At 57.3% G+C, this 22,400-nt stretch overlaps 1 protein-coding gene across 8 annotated transcripts in view; it reads left to right on the top strand.

Annotated features, from left to right (window-relative positions):
• Positions 1–22,400, top strand: part of BCOR (BCL6 corepressor) — a 44,362-nt gene that overhangs the window by 13,803 nt on the left and 8,159 nt on the right. For 4 of the 8 annotated variants that reach the window (XM_042974120.1, XM_042974119.1, XM_042974121.1 and 1 more), the window contains 9 exons: positions 5,878–6,003; positions 7,368–7,446; positions 8,463–11,312; positions 11,985–12,038; positions 12,515–12,701; positions 18,552–18,812; positions 19,193–19,537; positions 20,138–20,463; positions 20,767–21,021. In XM_042974120.1, the coding sequence (XP_042830054.1) occupies positions 5,918–6,003; positions 7,368–7,446; positions 8,463–11,312; positions 11,985–12,038; positions 12,515–12,701; positions 18,552–18,812; positions 19,193–19,537; positions 20,138–20,463; positions 20,767–21,021 (4,443 nt within the window). In that variant the 5' untranslated portion in view covers positions 5,878–5,917. Of the gene's footprint in view, positions 1–1,467; positions 2,115–5,877; positions 6,004–7,367; positions 7,447–8,462; positions 11,313–11,984; positions 12,039–12,514; positions 12,702–18,551; positions 18,813–19,192; positions 19,538–20,137; positions 20,464–20,766; positions 21,022–22,400 lie in introns of those variants that run through there. The other 4 variants (XM_042974122.1, XM_042974125.1, XM_042974124.1 and 1 more) reach the window with 4 other exon arrangements.

Below are 22,400 nucleotides of genomic sequence, written 5' to 3'. Positions count from 1 at the left end.
CCAAGGGGGTGTGGGGTTGGGGGGAGGGGGAAGTAAGGGTGATTAATCGCATCCAACCTAGCTTTCCTGTCCCGGGCGCAGTTCTGTCCAGGGACACCAGCTTCCAAATGGGCCCTCTCTTGCCCACGTGGTGGTGTGTGGCATCACCCTGAAAGAAAGTGAAAGGGACGAGGGGGCAGCGGTATCAGGGGAGAAGGGGAGTGTCCCACGTTGGTCCAACTGCAGAGCCCGCCCCCCCCCCCCGCCCCGCCCCAGGGCTGTGCCAGGTGGGGGTGGGGGGGTGCATGGTGGGGGACCCACCCCCGGTTTGGCAGCGCCTCTCCCCGTGGATCCTTTGCAGGGGCCTCCCCCTACCCGAACCCCTTCCCACTTCACAGTTGGCCACATTTGGCTTGCATGGGGTCGGGGGGGGGGCGGGGGGAGCATGTCCACGGAGGATAACACGCCAGTCTGCTCCGGAAGGAGCCCAGGACGACGGCCAGGAGAGGGTGTGCGGTGCGCGTTCCCCGGCCGGGCTCGGAGCATCTCCTGGGTTCTGCGTGCGCCCACCCAAAGTTCTTTTTTGTCAGAGGTTCAGCGGCGGGGGCCTCGGGAGGGGGAAAGCCCAGAGGAGCGCGCGGGGCCGCGGGGCCCGAGGGGTTAACCGGGGTCGGGGGGACTGGGGATTGCGGAGGTCGGGCCGCCTCCCGGAGAGAGCCGGAGTTCCTGGAAGGCGGGGCGGGGGCGCGTCGCGAGGGTGTGGGTGTGTGTGCCGTGGCGCGGCCCCGCGCGGGGACCTCGGCGGAGGAGCGGCGAGGAGGGGCGGGCGAGCCCGGAGCAGCACGGGTGTGTGTGGTGGGAGAGAAAATCCCTTTGTTGCCGACCGATCGCGCTCGGGGCTGAGGCAGGGGAGGGGGCGCCCTTCCCCCGCTCGCCCTAGCCGCCGCCGCCGAGGGCCAAGTTCACCCCCCGACAGACCCGAGTGGCTCTCTGCTCTGACCCAGGCGCCCCGGGAGGAGGCAGGGAAGGTTCTGGTTGCTCGAAAGGTCAGGGCCGCGCGAGTTTCCCATCCTCGTCGCTCCCTCACCCCTCCTGCTCCGCAGCTCAGTCTGTTACTAATGCAAAACTTGGGGCGTGGGTGGGGACGCCCCCGGAGGCAATGGCCGTGGCTTGAAGTGTGCCAAGAGACGGCGCCTGGGCAAGCTGGATCGCTCCTCCCCACCCCCCACCCCTCCAACACCCTCGGAGGGCGGGAGGACAGAGCCAGCCACCAACCTCAGCCACATCTCTGGAAGCCCTGTCCCGACGCGGGGCGGGGGGCGGAGGGGGGGGGAAGGGGGCTGTCTTGGGGTCCCCCTCTCCCCGCTGCTACCCGCCCCGGGAATGGGGCCCAGGAGGACCCGCCCCCAACAGTGCACATCCGGGAGAGCTTTTCCCTCACATCTTCTACCCCCACACAGCCCCCCTCCCCCCATCCTAAAATAGAAACTTCTTCACCCCTCCCTTCCTTGACACCGGGAGAGAAGTGCCGCTGGGCGTGACTCAGTCTGCTCTTGGAGCGGCCCCAGGAAGGGCTCCCGCGGGGTTCGCTTTGGGCTTTGATGAAATCCACACAACTCTGCTGAAGGTCACCCCTCCGTGGCCTGGCCCCCTCTGTGTCCTTGCCTCAGCCTTCCCACTGCCACAGAGAAACTCCACAGCCATTCTGGGCTTGTTCCACAGTGTGCCTCGTGGAGTCAGATGCTGTTTAATGGGGTTAAACGCCGCCTATACTCGCTATTGCCAGGCAAGACTCAAGTCCACAGTGCAGTTTAATCCTCTGGAAAACACGGTGCCAGATATTTACAGATGAGGGGACCAAGGTTGAAGAGGTTCGGCCACCTGCCCAGGGACACCCTGTGGATGAGGGTGGGAGCTGGGAGGCTGTGGTCACCGCGTTCTTGCATGTTTTGCCCAGAGAACCAGCTATGATGTGAGGGAGGCCCTTTGCCCCCAACAGGTCTCCAGCCCACGCTGCACACCGGCTGGTCTCCCTGCTGCCAGCTCAGCCTCCTGAGCCAGAAGCCCCCACAAACCTGCCCAGGCCTTCTTGGCCACTGGCCGGAAAACTGCCTGGTGGAGGAGAGGGGTGCCAGGTGAGAGAGACCCTAGGAAGGGGCACCATTCATGCTTGCGTGCCACGTGAGAGTTGGGGTGGTTTGCTGGCGATGCTTTCCATTTTGTCGGTGAACTTGACACGTGTGACGTGCAGACTTGAACCGATCAGCGCTTCAAGGGTGGAGGCAGTAAAAGTGGCCTGGTGCCAGGAGGAGCCCGGTGGAGAAAAAAGAGGGGTGCCAGGAGCGATCTGGTGCTGCCTTCCCTCCCCTGGCTCCTCCCAGCCTCTCAGGGTCACCGTTCCTTCTCTTTTCAACCTGCTGTTTGCTGTCTGCCAGGGTAAATCGCCTTTAAAGAAAGACCAGCAGCTCTCACGGCACGAATGGGTCAAATGGCGGAGGCGGTGGGTGCCTCTCGGGGGCCTGTGCGCCCCTCCTGTCTGGTCTGAGGCTTGGCAGTGTCCCTTGTCAGGGCCGCCAGCTCTTAATCTTGGTCCCTGTGACCTCTTTCTTCCAGTGGGGCCCTTTCCCCAGTGTCCAAGCCAAGCCTCGTACTCGTACCATCACCCTTGGCTTCCAGAGCATATAACCACCCTGGTCTGTCCTGGGGTGGGGGAGGGGGAGGCACAAGGTCTCTTGTGCCTCCAGTCACTTCCAGTCCAAGAGCTGGAGGCTACTTCGCAGGGTGTGTGTGTGTGTGTGTGTGTGTGTGCGCGCCCACGCGTTTTGCAAGCCAGGTCTCTCCCCGGAATTGGGTGTGCCGGTGGGCACCCACTCCAATCCAATTCCTGGGTCTTTTCTTTAGAAACCAGACACTGCTCGGTCTCCCCGTCGGACCTTTTCTCTCGGCCCACCTTCCCCCTCCACCCCTGTCCTGCGTCCTCGGCCCCCTTCTCTCCACTCCTGGGAAAAAGGGTTAAACCCCACAGCCAAGGTGTAACTTAGCAGCTCACAGGGAAACAGGTTGGTGCCTGTAAAGTGCTCTTGTGGACTGACTTCCCGCATCCTGGCGCTTCTGGCCTGCACGCAGAAGAAGGGGGGTGGGGAGCACACGGGGAAATAGAGCCTCTCTCGCGGCAGCAAAGTGCCTGCTCCTGTTTGTCATCTAAAGCACATTATTTGTCCTCTCCACCGTGGCCCAAGGGTCAGCGAAGTCAGTTTTGAAGCACTTTCTCTCAGAGTTAAAAAAAAAAAAAAAAAAAGACCCCAACTATTTCAACAGCCCCTTCTAGAAGTGGAGCATGGGATGAGCATCGCTGCATCTCCGCCTCTCAGTCTCTTTGTGTTTCTTCCCCCAACGTCCCCTTGGTTCTACATCCCCAGAGAGGTGGGGGAGGGGGAGGTCCCCAGCCTTCAGTCGCCGCAGGGTGGGCGCAACGTGGCCTCTGCCTACAATGTTCCTGCTGGGGATTTGGGCTGTCACCTTGGAGAAGGGCCTCCTGCCAGGCAGGGCCCTTGTTCCCTGGCCCTTCCCACTTGGCTCGGTGTTTGGCCAGGAACCCGAAGAGTTAAAAGTCTTTAGCTTGTTGCAATGAAATTATGGCTGGCAGTGGCGCCGCTGTTTGTTCAACAGACCTCCACTTTTAAACAGTTCACAAAAAGTTCATGGGGCAGCTAAAGATTGTGTGTGTGTGTGTGTGTGTGTGTGTGTGTGTGTGTGTAGTCAGCAGGATCCAACAATGTACCTCCCCCTGCCTTGTATCTTCAATGTTCAGCCTCATCCCTCTGCCCCCCACCCCCAGCACTCCATCTGACCCTGTGCACGCGAAGCCACTTCGTTCTGACGCCCGGTGTCATTTAAGTGTGCAGCGTTAATGTTGAAAGCCCCACAGGACGAGCCCTGGAGAGGGGCGAACAGCTCTGAAAGCACCCAATGGCCCCAGGTGTCTCTAAATCTCATTCACCTTTCCGATCAGCGCAGGCCTCCCCTTCTCAAGAAAACCCCTTTCAGGGGAAAGGGGTCACTGGCCCTGGGGCGGGGGGGGGGGGGGGAGAGACAAAGTAGGATGATCTGAGACGGCCGGGCCACCCAGAATGTCTTCCTTTTGTTAGAAGGGGCGGCAGGGGTTAGGGAGGGGACAGTCCCTTGAATGTGCCTTGTGGTCATCCCTGCACTAGGGGCGGACGACCCCCAACATGATCTGTATGTCTGTAAGAAGGGAGACAAGCCCACAAACCCCGACAGAACCTTCTTTAGGACCCCAGTTTGTCTTTTTGGGGCACCGCAGCTAGCCCATTGGAAACGCCTCTGTCTCGAGAAAGAGACACTTCCTAGGCAAGTCGTGCGCTCGGAATCCCACCAGGCCTGCTACAACTGCAGATTTCTGCCTCCTCCTCCCCTCCTCCTCCTCCTCTTCCTCCTCCTCCTCCTCTTCCTCCTCCTCCTCCAGCCTCATTGTTGAGCTCCAACTCTGAGCCCTGGTGTCTGTGTGTGTGACTCTTGATTAACAGACGGTGTTCCATGTATAGGGGGCCGACGGGGATACTGGTGGACAAAAGGCCTAGTTAGGACAAAGAAATGCTGAGGGCTAGCCTAGCCCTGGCTCTTGGAGTCTGGTCTCCAGGTGCCTCCCCCACCTCTACCCTCAGTTACTCTCCGAAAGAGTCCCTGGACCCGGTGCCTCCAGCCCAGCCGACCTGGCAGTCTGCTCCTTGTGCTCAAGTGTAAAAGCGAGCATTTGCATATTTTTCCCTGCTAACAAAGGAAATGTGTCGAGTTAGGGAACATTTGGGCTTTCGGAAACTGTGTGGGTGGGTGTGTGAGGGAGGAGAAAGAAAAGTTCCCCCGACGATCTGCACACCAGTGTTTCCACACTCAGATTTGGGTCCCACGTAAGGATGCCATGGCCCGGCCCGGACAAGGGGGATGACGATGTGTTTGTGAGTGGGGTTGGGGCGGGGGGGAGATTGCCGAGGGCCATCGGTCCCAGGCATTAAAGGCTCCCCTACTTATTAACCCAGCATTTAACAGCAGGATATGGGCTGAAGCGCAGTCAAAAGAAACGGCTCAACCTCCAAAGAGCAATTAAAATCCTGCACGAGGATAAATCACGCGCCGTGATAATCCTGTTAATAAAATGCAGCTTGTCCTGACCCTTCACTCATGCAGCAAACTAGAATGTGATGTGGGTGGGGGTGGTGGGCAGAGAAGGTAAGGCAGGGCGGGGAGAGGTGCTCTCCCCTCCGCTGCCTGGGCAGCCTCCCCCTCCCCGTGGGTGGAAAATGGGTGCCTTTTGCCCGCTCCCAGCGTGCCAGTGGCTCGCAGCCCGGCAGCCTGGGCTGCTAAGACTTCTGCACTCGCTAATGATTTCTTGTCCCCAGTGAGCAGGCGTCATTGAATTACTCAACCGCCTCCCTCTGCAGCTCCCAGGCCAAACCACCCAGGCAAAACCACCCGGGTTCGGCGCTTAATCTAATCTAGGGCCGGGTGGGATGGTTCACCAGCCCACCGACTCTTTTTAACCCTCCATCCAGATACTGCACTGCCAAGTGTGTTCCCGAAGGCTGGGAAAGGAGAAGGGAGGCCAGCGGGCAGGCCGAGGCGGCCAGGGGTGGTGGTGATGTGTGCGGCACCTGGACCCCTCCCCGCCCGCCAGGGAGTTGCGTGCCGTCAGCCCCGGGACCCTCTGGGTCAGGTGTGCCCCATCCGTCCTGGACGTCCGTAGGACATCGAGTACGACGTGCCCTCCCGAGTCTGCGCTCTGCATGAATTGCTTGGAAAGGCAGCCTCTCCGGTTCCCTCTTTGGCTCTTCTTTAGTCAACCTCCTGGAATTTTTTTTTTTTTTTTTTTTTTTTAAACAGACTAGACGCTTGAAGAAAAGCTGCCATCCAAGAAGACGACATGCTTTCAGCAACCCCCCTGTATGGGAACGTTCACAGCTGGATGAACAGCGAGAGGGTCCGCATGTGTGGGATCAACGAAGACAGGTGAGTGGGCCTGTCTGGCTGGGGCCCCGGGAGAGAGGGTGGGTGCCTCCCCCTCCCCCCTCCCCCCAAGCTCCTGAGCAGGGCCCATGCGGAAGCCCCCCTCACCTTCTCAAAGCCAGAGTGGGCGCAAAAGGGGTGGGGGGAGAAAGATCTCCCGCCTAGCCGGCGGCCCTTGATTTACAGTTTTAACAGGCAACCCGGCTCAGCGAAGCATTGCCGCCCTTTAAAAGATTAGCCCCTAAAGCGGCCTTTCAGTGCACTTTCGTCCTTAATTTATTATTTCATATTTATGAAGGAGAATTAATCCCAGTCTATATGCTGCTTTAACTCTAAATGTCAGGAGTGTGGGCCCAGGTGGATCGGCATTCGATGTGCTTTTAAAACAAATAGTTTGCTCAGTAATAAATGGGGAGATAGCCACCCCTCACTTCATTTAAGCCCAGGGTCTCTCGGTGTCCTCTGCTGGGTGTTCAGTGAGGCCCTCGGCTCCTGGTCTCAATCCCCCCGACAGCTTTCTTACGCTTCCTAATCCGTAATTTTGGAGCGTGGGGTAGGGGCGGCTAAGCAGTAGATGATTGAAGCTGCTGTTCGGGGTATCCGCTGCTGCTTGTCAGCGATTTCATCCTGGGGAGTTGCAAGTTGGCACTGAGCGCTTTCTTTATCGATGCCGTCTGATAACAAGTCCCAGGGCAGCCGCAGCAGCCTGGCACAGGTGTGCGGCTTTCTCGGGAGCCTAGAGCAGCTGGCATTTGTATGATATTCGTGTGTCTCTCCCCCCCCCCCCCCCCCCGTCATTTTGATAAAGGCAGTCAAATATGGCTTCATTATCACCATGGAAACCGGTGTTGTAGAACAGGGTCCCTAAACTTTGTTTGGGGAAAACTTTTCGAAAGCCTGCCTTCGTGAGGAACGCAGAAGTGATGAATACGGCCAGCCGGGAGACTCCGGCCTTGTTGTGTCTTTCCACTTTGGCGTTTGGCCATTGGACTCCCTAACGTCTGCCCTCAGGTAGAACCTGGAAGGGTCGGCTCCCACAGCAGAGCTCAGAATGGCCTACTTGGCCTACTTGGCCTCTTGGGAGAAGACGTCGCGCAGGATCTTAATTTCTGCGTCCTCCACCTTGGGGACGTGTTTGTGACTTCACGTCCCCGTTGCGCCCTGCCTTTCCTTTGTTTTCTCCCAGCCCAGTTGAATCACCATTTGGGGACAACTTTCAGTGCGGGCCGTTGGTGAGGAATGGTTTTGTGAGGGCGGTTTGAAAAATGGAGCTTACTAGAAGCCGGTCTCTCCTGGGGCCCTCTACGTACGGAAAGATGCGTTAAGCAAGGAACGCTTTCACGAAGTTGGTGTGTCCTTTTAAATAGGAAAATTCCTGTAAATGATGGTGACGCTTCAAAGGCCAGACTGGAACTAAGGGAAGAGAATCCCTTGAACCACAACGTGGTAAGAGATTAATGGCTTCTGTTGACGGGCTATCTGAATATCAGTGATCTGTAATCAATCGTGCATTAATTTGCATGCCATTAAAGGGCCTTTTGGGGGGGGGGGGCGGGGCGGGGCTGTTTCAGGGCAGGGCTGAGTAGAACGTGCCCTCCTCAGGCCCTCACCCAAGCTCTTCTCCGCTCACCTTCTTGGCCCTTGCACTCCTTTTGCCACGCTGGCCACTTATGTCCGAGCCGTGTAGTGACTGGTGGGATGCGTGCCTCCCTTTCTTCGATAAGCTGCGTGCCACATCAGTGCTCCCTGGAGCTGGATAAATTTCCAGCCTCCAAGGAGACCCTTAGGGTTTGCTTTTCCAGTAAAATATGAAACACAGAACCGTCTTCAGACAGCAGGGAGAGGAAGTCAAAAGACACAACCACAGTTTGACCCATGGCCTCTTTATTGATTTAGAAATGAGACCGCCAAAGTCCTCCTTCCCTGCTGTCCCACTGAAGATTGTTTTCTTGTTATGTTAAATCATAATGCTTCCCTGCGTCCAGCCAAAAAAAAAAAAAAACAAAACAAAACCCTAACCCGGTAAGCACCGCCCCCGCCCCCAACCTAACAGGCCTGGGAGGCTCAGGTCTGTACCCCATGGGGGGCGGCGCTAAGAGGACTGGAGCTGGTGTCCTCTCTGTAGCAGCAGAGAATTTTTGCTGAGAAGGTGAATTTTCCAGAGTTAATAGATGACTGAATTTAATGTATGGGCCCCAAGTCTAAAGGGATCAACCTTTTACAGGCTTTCAGGATACTAGTTGAACCGAGGTGAGAAGGCGGGCGGGCGGGCGGGCGGCAAAGGCCTTTGGAGAAGTGGGCAGGGGGTCGCAGACCCCGTGGGACCTGTCTTTTTAACCCTTTCTGCTCAGACGGCAAGGCTGATGATGGCACATTGAGCTAGATGGCGGTTTCTCTTCGGGATGGGCCCTGCCGCTTTGAATGCTCGTCTCGAGTCACACCCGTGTTGTTCTTCCGTAAAGGTGGATGCCACTACTGGTCATAGGATCGATGGCCTGGCAGCACTGAGCATGGACCGCACTGGCCTGATCCGGGAAGGGCTTCGCGTCCCCGGCAACATCGTCTACTCTAGCTTGTGCGGACTGGGCTCCGAGAAAGGTCGGGAGGCTGCCGCGAGCACGCTGGGTGGTCTCGGGTTCTCTTCTGAGAGAAATCCAGAAATGCAGTTCAAACCGAACACCCCCGAGACCGTGGAGGCTTCCGCCGTCTCGGGAAAGCCCCCAAACGGCTTCAGTGCTATATATAAGACACCACCCGGAATACAAAAAAGTGCTGTGCCCACAGCCGAGACACTGGGCTTGGACAGGCCTGCCAGCGACAAACAGAGCCCTCTCAACATCAATGGTGCTAGTTACCTGCGGCTGCCCTGGGTCAATCCCTACATGGAGGGGGCCACTCCAGCCATCTACCCGTTCCTTGACTCGCCAAATAAGTATTCACTGAACATGTACAAGGCCTTGCTACCTCAGCAGTCCTACAGCTTGGCCCAGCCGCTGTATTCTCCGGTCTGCACCAACGGGGAGCGCTTTCTCTACCTGCCGCCGCCTCACTACGTCAGTCCCCACATCCCGTCATCCCTGGCTTCGCCCATGAGGCTCTCGACGCCTTCGGCCTCCCCGGCCATCCCACCTCTGGTCCACTGCGCAGACAAAAGCCTGCCCTGGAAGATGGGCGTCAGTCCCGGGAACCCCGTCGATTCCCACGCCTACCCCCACATCCAGAACAGTAAACAGCCTAGGGTGCCCTCCGCCAAGGCGGTCACCAGTGGCCTGCCCGGGGACACAGCCCTCCTGTTGCCCCCCTCGCCCCGGCCTTCACCCCGCGTCCACCTGCCCCCCCAGCCCACTGCAGACTCCTACTCCGAATTTCACAAGCACTACGCCAGGATCTCCACGTCACCGTCCGTCACCCTGTCAAAGCCATACATGACGGTCAGCAGCGAGTTCCCCTCGGCCAGGCTCTCCAACGGCAAGTATCCTAAGACTCCGGAAGGGGCCGACAGTGCCCAGCCGGTTCCCGGGCACCCCCGGAAAACAGCAGGTCAAGACAGAAAAGACGGGGGCTCACCGCCTCTGTTGGAGAAGCAGACGGTTACCAAAGACGTCACCGATAAGCCCCTCGACTTGTCTGCTAAAGTGGTAGATGTCGATGCTTCCAAAGCTGACCACATGAAAAAGATGGCTCCCACGGTCCTCGTGCACAGCAGAGCTGGAAGCGGCTTAGTGCTGTCCGGAAGCGAGATTCCGAAAGAAACATTATCTCCTCCCGGAAGCGGCTGTGCTATCTATAGATCTGAAATCATTAGCACGGCTCCCTCGTCCTGGGTGGTGCCCGGGCCGAGCCCTAACGAAGAGAACAATGGCAAAAACGTGCCGCCGAAAAACAAGGCCTTGGACTGGGCCATACCACAGCAGCGGAGTTCATCGTGTCCCCGCATGGGCGGCACCGACGCCGTGGTCGCCAACGTCGCAGGGTCGGTATCGAGCGCGGGCCGCCCAGCCTCCGCGTCGCCAGCGCCAAATGCCACCGCAGACGGCTGCAAGACCGGCAGGAGCTCCATGGACACCACGCCGTCCGTCATTCAGCACGTGGGCCAGCCCCCGAGCACGCCGGCCAAGCACGGCGGCAGCACCGGCAGCAAGGGTGCCAAAGCCAGCAACCCGGAGCCGAGCTTCAAAGCGAACGAGAATGGCCTCCCGCCGAGCTCGATATTTCTGTCTCCAAGTGAGGCTTTCAGGTCCCCACCGATCCCCTACCCCAGGAGTTACCTCCCTTACCCAGCGCCCGAGGGCATTGCTATCAGTCCCCTCTCCTTACACGGCAAGGGACCCGTCTACCCCCACCCGGTTTTGTTGCCCAACGGCAGTCTCTTTCCTGGGCACCTGGCCCCAAAGCCCGGACTGCCCTACGGGCTGCCCACAGGCCGGCCGGAGTTTGTCACCTACCAGGACGCACTGGGGTTGGGCATGGTGCATCCCATGTTGATACCTCACACGCCCATCGAGATCACGAAAGACGAGAAGCCAGAGAGGAGGTCCCGCTCCCACGAGAGAGCCCGCTATGAGGACCCGACGCTCCGGAACCGGTTTTCCGAGATGCTGGAAGCCAGCGGCACGAAGTTACACCCGGACGTCCCCGCCGCCGCCGACAAGAACCTAAAGCCGAGCCCCGGCTGGAGTCAAGGGAAGACGGTCGTCAAGAGCGACAAGCTTGTCTACGTAGACCTTCTCCGCGAAGAGCCAGAGGCCAAAACTGACGCCAACGGGTCCAAACCGGGCTTCGCGGCGGAGAGCGTGGGCCAGAGCGCCGAGCCCGCCAAGCCCCCGGCCGACCCGGCCCTGCAGCCACACCGCGACTTCATCGCCCTGAGAGAGGAGTTGGGGCGCATCAGTGATTTCCACGAAGCTTACGCGTTCAAACAGGCCCCGGGCCAGTCAGTCTTCAGCTTGAGCAAGGAGAACGTTCCAGCGGGGACCAACAAGGAGAACCTGGGGATGCCGGTGGCGACTCCCTTCCTGGAGCCGACTCTGGGGAGCGATGGCCCTGCTGTGACTTTCGGTAAAACCCAAGAGGATCCCAAACCATTTTGCGTGGGCAGTGCCCCACCGAGTGTGGACGTCACCCCCACCTATACCAAAGATGGAGCCGATGAGGCGGAATCGAACGATGGCAAAGTTCTGAAACCGAAGCCGTCTAAGCTGGCAAAGAGAATCGCCAACTCCGCCGGTTACGTGGGTGACCGATTCAAGTGTGTCACTACCGAACTGTATGCAGATTCCAGCCAGCTCAGCCGGGAGCAGCGGGCCCTGCAGGTGAGCGCCCCCCCACCCGAATCTCAGGAACTCTACCAGTTGTCAGTTCTTTTTTTTTTTTTAATGTGGAAAGAGGATTGGGGGAGCGTGGTAGGGCAGGACGCCAGGCAGATTTGGTTAATGGAGCTTATGGTAAATGTAAATGTATGAAATGTGTCCAGTAAGGGGACGTGAGCGGTAGCTCTTAGGAGGTTTCGCGTGTCTGGATACTTGAAGTTATTCTGTAGATGATATTAAGGGAACGCCACTCGGCTGCTGCTAACAGAAATGTTAATTGTTGCAAAGGATATCGAAAGACTGCATGATGTTTGCCTATCAGTTGCTTTGATTTCTCTGCCATTACTGTACGTTAACAAATAGTACCTGTAGCCGCTGAGAATGCCTTATGTGAGACTTGGTGGAGGTGTAGAACAGCCGCATGTCTGTGGGATTCGTGCGATTTCTCTCACAAAAAAAAAAAAAAAAAGCTCGCTTAAAGGGATAGAGTATGTGTTTAACTTGCTAGCGAATGATAGATGTTGTATAGGCATTTCCTTAAGATATTTTACTTTTCATTAAAAGATAAATACAGCCAAATTGTTTTTGCAATGTTAAGAAAAAAATTGGTTTATGCTTATAAAAATGGATGAAGTTATCTAAATGATCCATTGAGTGCCCATTTTAATTACATAGATGGAAGGATTACAAGAGGACAGTATTTTATGTCTCCCCGCTGCTTACTGTGAGGTCAGTTCTTCAAATTTTTATTACTAGAATCTTACATAAACCTTTTGAGTTAAATTTCATTTCCAAATATACAAAGGGAAGTTTGTGGGCCATGGTCGTCTTTATTCATTGTGCATTTTGTTTTCTTTTCTGTTGTGTTTTTTTTGTTTTCTTTGCGTTGTGTTTTTGTTTTGTTTTATTTACCTTCGAAAGAGAATGTCTCTATGCAGTGGTGTATGTATGGATGTACATGCACGGCACATATATATCTATACACATATGGCTTTACGAGTAAAGAATGTGCGATTACTTACGTATAGATACTCATAAATTTTTATCTATTATATTTTAAAATATCTCCGCTGTATCATAAATTGTGGTTGGCTTTGGGCAAACTTTTCTTTGAACATACTTTCCTTTAAGGTAAGGCACACGAAATAGCTTTTATGGTAAGGTGTTGTGTTTTTTTTTTTTTTCCATCTCCGTTCTCTTTCTAGCGTGCAATGATGCGCTTCTCAGAGCTGGAGATGAAAGAGAGAGAAGGTGGCCACCCAACAGCCAAAGACTCCGAGGTGTGCAAATTCAGCCCCGCTGACTGGGAGAGGTTGAAAGGAAATCCGGACAAAAAGCCAAAGTCGGTCGCCCTGGAAGAGGCCATTGCCGACCAGAATGACAATGAGAGATGTAAGTAAACCCGGGCAGCCTACGTGTGGTGCCGCGTCAGTGGGAACAGCGGGCCACCGCTCCCAGGGCTGACAGAGGGGACAGGAAGCAATTCACTGCTAGGGCCCGATGTCCAGCGCGTTGCTCAGAGAAATGGGCCGCCCTTCCCGTCCGAGGGAGCCAAGGGCCAATTGTCCTTTTGACCGTGGTGGCATCCAGGAATGAGGCACCTACCGACGATTATTTCCTGGGACACCTCTCCTTTTCCAGAGAAACACCGGTCCTGTAGTCAATAACAGCCTGGGACGATATAAGCGGCAGAATGACAGCGGGAGATGTAAATGTGGCACGTATGTTATGTTCTGTTTTGTAGCAGGTACAGATAGGGTTTCTTTTCTCTTCCTGTTCTTTCTTTCTTTCTGGTAGCAGTGGAATGATCCTTCCAGCCAGAGGCACCCCCCCCCCCCACACACACACCCAGTGACAGTCTCTTATTCCCCCTCCAAAAGCAGTGGTTTTGGTAAAATGAGATGGGGCGGGGGGGGGGGAGCGAAGGCAACATAGAGATGAGATGACTGTTTCCTGCGGCAGGTTCGTCTGCCGTCTTTAGATGTCGACGGCACGATCCGAGGGCGTGGTGTAAATGAGTGCGTTCTTCCCACCACACCGAGGTCGTGTTCTGTTTTGGAGGCAAAATGGAGAGAGAGCTAGTGCTTTTGTGAATGAGGGCTGCTGGCTGAACGTCAAGTAGACGATGGGTGCAGAACCCTCGTGACGCGGGACAGTCCGGGCTGGCGGGTGCATCGTGTGAGCTCTGTGCTGTTGGACGTCACGGGCGGGGCGTTCCCGCACACACGCGGTTCATGGGCGTCTGGTGGAGTTGGGGAGGCTTTGCGGTCCAGGAGAGCTTGCTTCTCGCCGCCTGGGGCACAGCCCCCTCCTCCGTCCACCCGCCAGTCCGCCTTGGGGTCAGACAGTGGCCTGTGGCCAGGTTTCTGGATAGGCCCACCCACCAGGACCGCCCACCCACCAGGACCGGTTTGTTTCACATGAGTCTCAAAGAAGGGAGTTTCGGTGGCTAGTCAGTGGTGGGTCCTCTGATGTACCTGGAGTGAAGATTTCCTTACTCCCCCCGCTCATGGCGTTGATAGGCAGACCTGGAGAGTCTGGGCCGCCCCTGAGTAAAGCAGCAGAGAACGCCTTCCCCTTTGCGCGCGCTCGCCCTGGGCATCTGGGTAACTTGCCTTTTTTTCTGACGTGCCTCATAAGGCCAGCTCTTGGGGAAATCTCTCAGGGAGACCTTGTAGAAGTGGACAAGGCCAAGTTAATGGGTAGGTGCTTCTCTGAGGAGAGGGAACTACCCGCGCCCGACACTCCCTCTTTGCTCTGGGTGCACTCAGAGGTAGGCCGGAGGAGGGGAGTGGGAAGTTAGCCAGCCCGGAGTCTTCTTGACCTTTGTCTGGTTTTTCAGTCAGATGGCCAGACCCGGCTTCACATCGCAGCGGCCTCACCCCGGCCGTCTTCCCAGGGAAGTTTATGTCCCTCCTCGTCTTTCCTGCGGAACCTAGAGACGAGCATCAGACTAGGCCAGTGGGGAGCAGAGCCCAGACGCCTCCGAAAGGCCTCCCTTCTGCCCTCCCCTGAGTCCGTCCAGGCTCCGACCAGTGGGTACTGTTCCTGGAGCACCCAGGACATGGCCCAGCAAGGCGTAAATCGTCCCCGAGGGCAGGAAAGGGATAGAGGAGTGGGGGGGGGGGAGGGGGGCTCACTTGTAAAGACTGCGGCGACCAAGGAGGTGGGTCCCCGTCCCCAATCTTCTGGGGGACCTGTGGTTTGTGTTGGTCAAGAGGAATAACTTGGAAGAGCCGTTGGTTGTCTTTGCTGCCATCTCCTCATCCAGGGGACGGCAGGTGTCTTCATGTCCCGTGTGGGCTCAGGCCCTGCTTCACAGTTGGTTCTCTCCTCGCGGGTGTCCGTGTGGCCGAAGGTGGAGCTGTGAGCACGTGAGATGTGGGGCAGGGATCTGGGGTAGGCAGGGGTGATGAAGAAGGTACGGGATGCCTCCCAGATGCCGTCCCTCTTCCAAAGCAGCCCCCCACTCCTGCGGACCCCAGGAGCTTCTAACCTGGTGGGTGCTTCCTGTGTGGCCTCTGCCGCCCAGGCGTTCGGTATGCACTTGTTGGGAGGGGCTGGCCTGAGAAGAGTGAATTAAGTTGAAAACACCGAGGCCGGGATTTTCATTTATGCTTTATGATAGTAGGCGTGGCTGAATTAAGTTTTTATTTGAGAAGGTCAACAGAGGACCTAGGCGGGTTCTCAAGCTCGGAACTTTGCTGAGGGTTCCCATCAGTGGCATTTCGAAGCGGGGGGGGGGGGGGGGGGGGCGGGGAGGACAAGGAGACCTTGGTCCCTTCCCTCGTGAACTGGGAGTGGCCGTCTCCCTTGCCAGCCACTTGGCTGGGGCAGACCCAGGACCTGCTCAGTGGCCGTGCCTGAGCAGGAACTGGAGGAAGCCTCAGTCAAAGGGCTTCACGAAACTTCTCTTTGGCCGAGCCGCCTGCATGTTTAAGAACTACGCTCAGTTTGAAACCGCGATTCCCCATGCTTCTTTGTGGAGGGCGTAAGTTTCCACAAGGTTAGCCTTTGCTTGAGGTGTCACAGTTATCTGCAGAGCAGGGAATTTCCATCATGGGGAACCCTCCCACCTTGTTTAGGGCTGACTGGTCATGGCTCAACGGTGGCGAGGGTGCTTTGTTGCCACGGTGACTTGTAAATGTTGCCATGGCGATGCTTCTTTGAGGTGGTGCTATGGCACAACCATGATAAATTATGGGATGTATGGTCCGTGAGTCACGTGACCACACTGCAGGGACCAAGTGTTAAACCGCGAACAACAGAGCCACATTCGCATCCGCTTGGATCAAATGACCAAGAGCACATAGCTTCCCACATTTAGAAGGGACCGGGTGGTGGACTGGGTAGTCAGGACCCCTGTGTATCTGGCTCTCCATCTCCTTTGCTTTCAAGGGTAATCCCGGCAGCTGTGGCTAGAATAGTCTCATCGAGGAGCTCCCGGCAGATCAGGTGTGTGACATGGCACATGTCCCCCATAGCTGGTGGCCACGTGTATCTAGGGCAGTCATGGCGGGCGCTCTTTAGGATTATTAATTACTGGCCTGGGTAAGGTCATGGCGCATGAGGTCTTGGGCACGGTAGGGGGGCAGTTTCCCTCGGCTGAATTGGGATCTTTGCCCTGAGAGGCTCGGGAGTTGTGGGAAGGATGGATGGATCTAGTTTGGGGAAAGATCCTTTCGGCAAATGGGGACGAAAGCAGCTCAGCTACGTTGCGTGGGTGGGTGATTTCAGTGAACCACGGCTCCCCATCCTGGCGGGTGAAGGGGAAGGCTGTTGTGCGCCTGTAGGGCTGCTGTCGTTCGGCGAGGAAGGGGAGACGAGGTCTCCGGTCGGTCACGGCCTGCTGACACGGTGAAAGGCCAGGTAGGGGAGAATAGAACCGAGCTGCAGTGTGGGAAGTTGGCAGCGAGGGCCAACGCGCCCGGAAATCCCTCTCCCCGAGCAAGACGCGCCTCTTTCGCCGGATAGGGCCCGTAACAGATACAGGTGATTTCGAGACCTGCAGTTAAGATGTCAAATGTAGAAGCGGCATCTGAAGCACTCGGGGGCGAAGAGAGGCTTAAACCGATCGGGGCACATCGCAGGTCGCCGGCTAAGCTTTTCTGCCTGATTGTGACCCTAGAAGGCAGCCGTCATCTCCCGATTACCCCTGCTTTCAGCCCACTTCGTTTGAACCATCTTTCCTACCTAAGGGTGGGGGAGGCGGATACACTGAATTGACTTTAAAATTGCACACGGTGGTTCTTGAGCTAGCCCTTATATCTGTACACTGATCCCCCGCGCCTCCCACGGGGCTTTCGGGGAAGGCTGGTTGGACCAGGAACGTCAAATGGTGTTAACCAGGAGGGCTCACATGTTAACATCTCACGCATACAGGGCTAACACTCAAGCCTAGCCTGACAGTCTTGGCATCCCGTCCGTTAAAGTGATTTCTCCGGCCTTTCCGTTAGCTGGGCTCGTGCTGTTCATGGAGCCCCCCCCCGGGAGGCAGCTCACCGGCGGGAGGAGAGCTCGCAGCAATATTCCCACTTTACAACCGAAGGGGGGACCGCGTTGTAAAGGAGCGCTGTCACCGCCAGAGCGGTTAAGAGGGTCACAGCGCGGCAGGCGTGCGAGTCACAGCCTGTCCCCTTTGCTCGCCTGGGCCGAACCCAGTCCGCCGGTCATCCCGGCTGCATCGCCCGGAAGCATGGGTCAGAGGCTTACGCAGGCTTCCTGCTGCTGCCACTGAGCTTTGTGTTGGGACACTGCCGTGACAGAAGACCCACGTGGGCAGGTCCTTCTACCATTGACAGCTCCGGCTAGCCGAGGCCAGGGTGAAATTCCCCCCCCCCCCACACCCCCCACAACGGAGTGCCACTGAATGCTGCCGATGCCCCCAAGGAAAGTCTGATCAGGGGACCATCTGGGCTGGTCAGGAGCAGGAGTGATATTTGAAGTGGCCTAGGCGGGGGAAGGAGGAGGAATGGGGTCAGCATATGATGAGTGTGTTTATGACTTCCTGTGGAAATGGACTTGAGCAGTTCTGCTCAGTGTTACCATCGAAATACTGAACTCCCGCTCCTTGACGTCACGGTGATGGTTACAAAACTATTCAGGTATTAGAAGAAATGGGACCAAAGCCGTCGATGAGCCATTTCTTAGGCTGGAACAAAAGCAGCGCGTGACGTTGGGCCGAGCCGATTTAAGGGAAGGCCCCCAAGGCTGTGCTAGGTTGGCACCAAAGGGGGCGGGTCCTTGCGTTTGGAATGTCCCTAGATGTTTGCGTGTGAAGGAAGGCATGGAAGGAGTGCCAGGTTGGGTCCCCGTGGGTGTGCATGGTGTCACCCAGGTGTTGGAGTAAAACACTACCCTTTTTTCACTCTGCAGATGTCAGAAAGACCGAGGGAAGTGTGGTAATCAGGTTGAGTTCTTTGAAATTGCCTTTGACCCTTCTGGGGCACGTGGGTGGCTCAATCAGTTACGCGTCTGACTTCGGTTCAGGTCATGATCCCACAGTTCGAGTGTTTGAGCCCCGCATCAGCCTCCTCGCTGACTGTGCAGAGGCTGCTTGGGATTCTCTCTTCCCCTCTCTCTGCACCTCCCCCCCCCCCAAAAGAAAGAAACCTAAAAAAAAGAAAAAAAGAAATTGCCTTTGACTCTTGTGTGCACACCAGGAAGCCTCTCCTTGGCTTCCCCAGGCTCGTCTTCCCCGCTTGGTCCCCCAGCTTCCCTGCCTGCCAACACACTCCTTCCCCAGCCCTCTCTCTTCCCCGTCTCCCCTGTCGACCCAAGGGAACATTGCTGCTGTCCCTTCTGCAGATGACGCGGCGGCGCTATTCGTTCTGTTTATTACATAGCTTTCCTTTGATTTCAAAATAATGCCTTCAGCAAATGACTCCGGAGAGATTTCTTGGGTCAGCCCTGGCTTGGTTGGATCTTGCTGCAGGGTCACCTGCCCCCCGCGGGACAGGGCCCTGGAAGGGACCTAAGCATCATTGAAGTTGTGAGGATGCCTCGTCTCCCGACTCTCTTTGTGCCCCAACTATAAAAAGGTAGAAAGAGAAAGCCGAGTGTGGTGTGTGCCTCCCTTTTGAGACGTTGTATTTCTGCGGGTTTTGTGCCGCCAACGCGTGAGGCCCCCGGTCTTCCAAAGAACGGTCTGTTGGTGGCAGACGACCGTGGGCATGGAGGTCCTGCCTTCCCGTGGTGACCTTCGGGCCTTCATTCCTCGTATTCCTGTCTCCCGTCCGCCAGGCGAATACAGTGCTGGAAACAAACACGATCCCTTTGAAGCGCCAGAGGACAAAGATCTTCCCGTGGAGAAATACTTCGTGGACAGGCAGCCTGCGAGCGAGCCCCCCGCCGACCAGGCGGCCGGGGACATGCCACACAGCCCCACCCTCCGGCTGGACAGAAAGCGCAAAGTCTCAGGTGACAGCAACCACACCGAGACCGCAGCGGAAGACCTGCCGGAGGACCCTCTGCTGAAAGCCAAGCGAAGACGGGTCTCCAAAGGTGAGCTCGGTCGGCTTCGACTGCCTGCGCACGCGGCCAGAGGTGGACGGACATGACGTGTGCCGCGCACCCCGGCCGCAGGGCGCCCAGGGGAAGTCCTAATGCGGAGCAGTGGAGACCCCCCCACCCCCACCCCCCGTTCCCGCCCCGAAGCCCTGGGGAAGCCACTCACCCTTGCCCCAAAGCCAGATGCAGGAGCTCCAGCCCCAAGACGGCCAAAGATGAACAGGCCCCCTCCCAAGACTTGGTGACAGCCCTCGAGCAGAGGCTGTGACCACTCCCCTCCCCTCCCCCACCCCCCATTAGTGATGCTTAAGACAGTTTGTTCCCCCCCCTCCCCAGGGGGCTTGTTGATTAATTTGTAGTTATTTCTCCATTAGATGACTGGCCTGAGAGGGAAATGACAAACAGTTCCTCTAACTACTTAGAAGACCCACATTATAGTGAGCTGACCAACCTGAAGGTGTGCATTGAATTAACAGGGCTCCATCCTAAAAAGCAACGCCACTTGCTGCACCTTAGAGAACGGTGGGAGCAGCAGGTGTCGGCAGCAGAGAGCAAACCTGGCCGGCAGGGCAGGAAGGAAGTGACCCAGGCAGTTCAGCCTGAGGTCACTGCCCAGGGCAATAACAGCCCCGAAGAGAAACCTGGCAGGAAAAGGGCAGAGGCCAAAGGCAACAGAAGCTGGTCGGAGGAGTCCCTCAAATCCAGTGACAACGAACAAGGTACGCGGAGGCCACCCCGTGACCGCCCGCCCCGCTCGCGGAGGGTGGATCACCTGCCTGGGGAAGGGCGCCATAGAAAATGGACTGACTAGGATGTAGGATGTGGCGGGCGGGGAGTTCTCTCGGGAGGTCCTTCCAGCCTCCCCACTTCCCTGGGGGAGTGTATAGCGACGAGCTCGGGAGGGTGGCTGCTGTACCCGGCCCATGGCTGGGCAGAAAGGGCAAGTCTGGGTGACCCCGCGGGCCCGCCAGCACCCCGGTCGCAGCCTCAGACTGTGGCCGATCGCTAGGTGCTGAGCACCCAGGCCCCTACGGGTTGGGGGTGGCAGATCCGGGAAGGGCTGGCTTGTGCCCTCTTGTCCCGGCCCTCCGGAGAAACTTGCCGCTTGGCGTTTCGTGGGTTAACCTATTTGCCGTTTGAATGTGGGATAATTAAAATATTAATGCTTTGGAAACATAATTGGTATATCTTTAAAAACTGAAGCCGCTCCAGTGATCAGTGCTAACAATGGGCTTTTCTTTCCGCACCGGCTACAACCGTGTAACGCCTGCTTCTTCTCCCCCTCCCTCCTTCCCGCCCGCCACCCCCTCCGGATTTAGGCTTGCCTGTGTTCTCCGGCTCTCCGCCCATGAAGAGCCTTTCATCCACCAATGCAAGCGGCAAAAAGCAGCCTCCGCCAAGCTGCGCGCCAGCCTCGAGGCCGCCTGCCAAACAGCAGAAAATTAAAGAAAGCCAGAAGACAGATGTGCTGTGCACAGACGAAGAAGAAGATTGCCAGGCTGCCTCCCTGCTGCAGAAATACACCGACAACAGCGAGAAACCATCCGGGAAGAGACTGTGCAAAACCAAGCATTTGATCCCTCCGGAGCCCAGGCAGGGCTTGTCGCTGACCGGAGACTACTATGTGGAGAACACTGACGGCAAGGTACCTCTTGCCCCCTGCTTCTCGGCTTCTGGGGACAAAGCTTTCCTTTTCCCAGGTTCCCCTCCCAAAACGTCACTCCCCCATCCTAGGGGCCACGTCTCCTGGGTGGTGGCCAAGTTTGAAACTAGTTAAGAATGAAACCCTTCCCCCCAGCCTCCCTCCACTCCACAGCCCCCCTCCCCCAAACAAACGGAGAGGGGAAAGTGCCTCCCCACTCGGGTTTGTAACTTGCGGGGAGGAGGGGAAGAGACGCGGGTGCTGGAAGGCCGGCTTAACCACGAGCGCTGCCTGGTTTTGTGATAGGTGACCGTCCGGAGGTTCAGAAAGCGGCCCGAGCCCAGTTCCGACTACGATTTGTCACCAGCCAAGCAGGACCAGAAGCCCTTCGACCGTTTGCAACAACTGCTGCCGGCTTCCCAGTCCTCCCAGCTGCCGCGCTCAAGCTCCCCTCCCGAGACCACCCAGTCGCGCCCGATGCCGCCAGAAGCACGGAGACTTATTGTCAATAAGAACGCAGGCGAGACCCTCCTGCAGCGGGCAGCCCGGCTTGGCTACGAGGTGAGTGTCCTTGGGGGTGCCCGGATTCCAAGAGCCTGGGCTGTCGCTCCTCGAGGCTGGGGTGGGGGTGGGGGAGGTGCCCTGGCTGAGCCGGGCAGGGTCTCGAAGGGTCTCGGAGCCCAGCGCCCCTCCCCTCCCCCATCAGGGGCTGGGCTGGGTATTCCAGCAGGATGTTTGCATTAGCCCCACTCGCGTTCCGACTCTTTGCTGGCTTGTTCAATCGCCATGTGAAAAGAAAGGCCTCTCTGATGTTCAGTTCGTGTTCAGGCAGGTAGGCTGCTTCGGCATCCTCCGGTCTCGCTCACTTATCTCTGATATAAAATCTGACATAACCCAGGGCTTGGCGACTGGGGGAATTTTAATGAGCCCTTTTGGATTCTGATTAGCAAGGGGGAGAGAAGTTATTAGCTCTATTTTGGGTTGCTTGCGCTGTTTCTCGGGCAAAGCGGTGCCCCTGTGGGGAGCGGGGCGGGAAATGTCTGGGCAGGGGTAGGGGGTTGGTGGGGGAGGGGGGCGGACCCGAAGAGTGAAGAGTCTTTTATGTGAGAGGGCGAGGGAGCCTGAGGGCCGCTGAGGAGGAGGAGGAGGAGGAAGAGGAGGAGCAGGAGCAGGAGCGGGACTCAGGCCTAAGACTCACTGCCCCCTCCCCCACCCTGCTCCTCTCCAAGACTGGCTTACGTCGGAGCTGCCCTCTGAGATAGATGACCCCCTCTGCCCTGTGCGGCTCCCCCACCACACTTGTCAGATGAAATTGTGATGTAATAGCCCACAGGGCAAAGGCATTTTTTATGCTGGCATCAGCCCTCTGGGAGTTGAATGGTGAAAATAAAACGGGGCTCAGCAGGCGGAGTGTGGAGCTTGGAGGTGTGGCCGAGGGCTATGGTGGCAGGGCTCTGCCGGGGGCTCCCGGGATTTGCCGAAGTCCTGGCCCCCACACCCTGACCAGCTCTGTGCTTCCATCCGTTGTGGCGGGGGGGGGGGGGGGGGGCCTTGTCGGTGTGACTGCCTTGACCCCAAGCCAGCCCGTCCCCTGTCCCATTTGCTCGTTGGTGAAATGTGCTGTCGTTTGTACGGTCGTGTCTTTTCTGGAGGTGTCCAGATTACCTGGAGGAAGCTCTCTGGGATGATTTTTAGTTCGGGAAGGTGAAACCCACCCAGAGGAAGCCTCACCTGAGGGCTGGAGGGGGAGCAGGAGGGCAGCGGGCTCCACCCCTCGGTGGAGGGCGGGGCTCCCAGCCTCACCTTTGATCTTGACATTTCCACCAGTCTCCCTTTCAGACCAGGGACGGACCCTGGTTGGTCCTCTGAGGAAGTCTGCATTTTGGTTTTCGTGGAACCAGTGGGTTTGAGCCCTGGACCAAGGAGCACTTACTTGATCC

This window comes from Panthera tigris, chromosome X (genome assembly GCF_018350195.1).
Source record: "Panthera tigris isolate Pti1 chromosome X, P.tigris_Pti1_mat1.1, whole genome shotgun sequence".
Taxonomy (NCBI): domain Eukaryota; kingdom Metazoa; phylum Chordata; class Mammalia; order Carnivora; family Felidae; genus Panthera; species Panthera tigris.
This window is presented reverse-complemented; position numbering and strand designations above follow the sequence as displayed.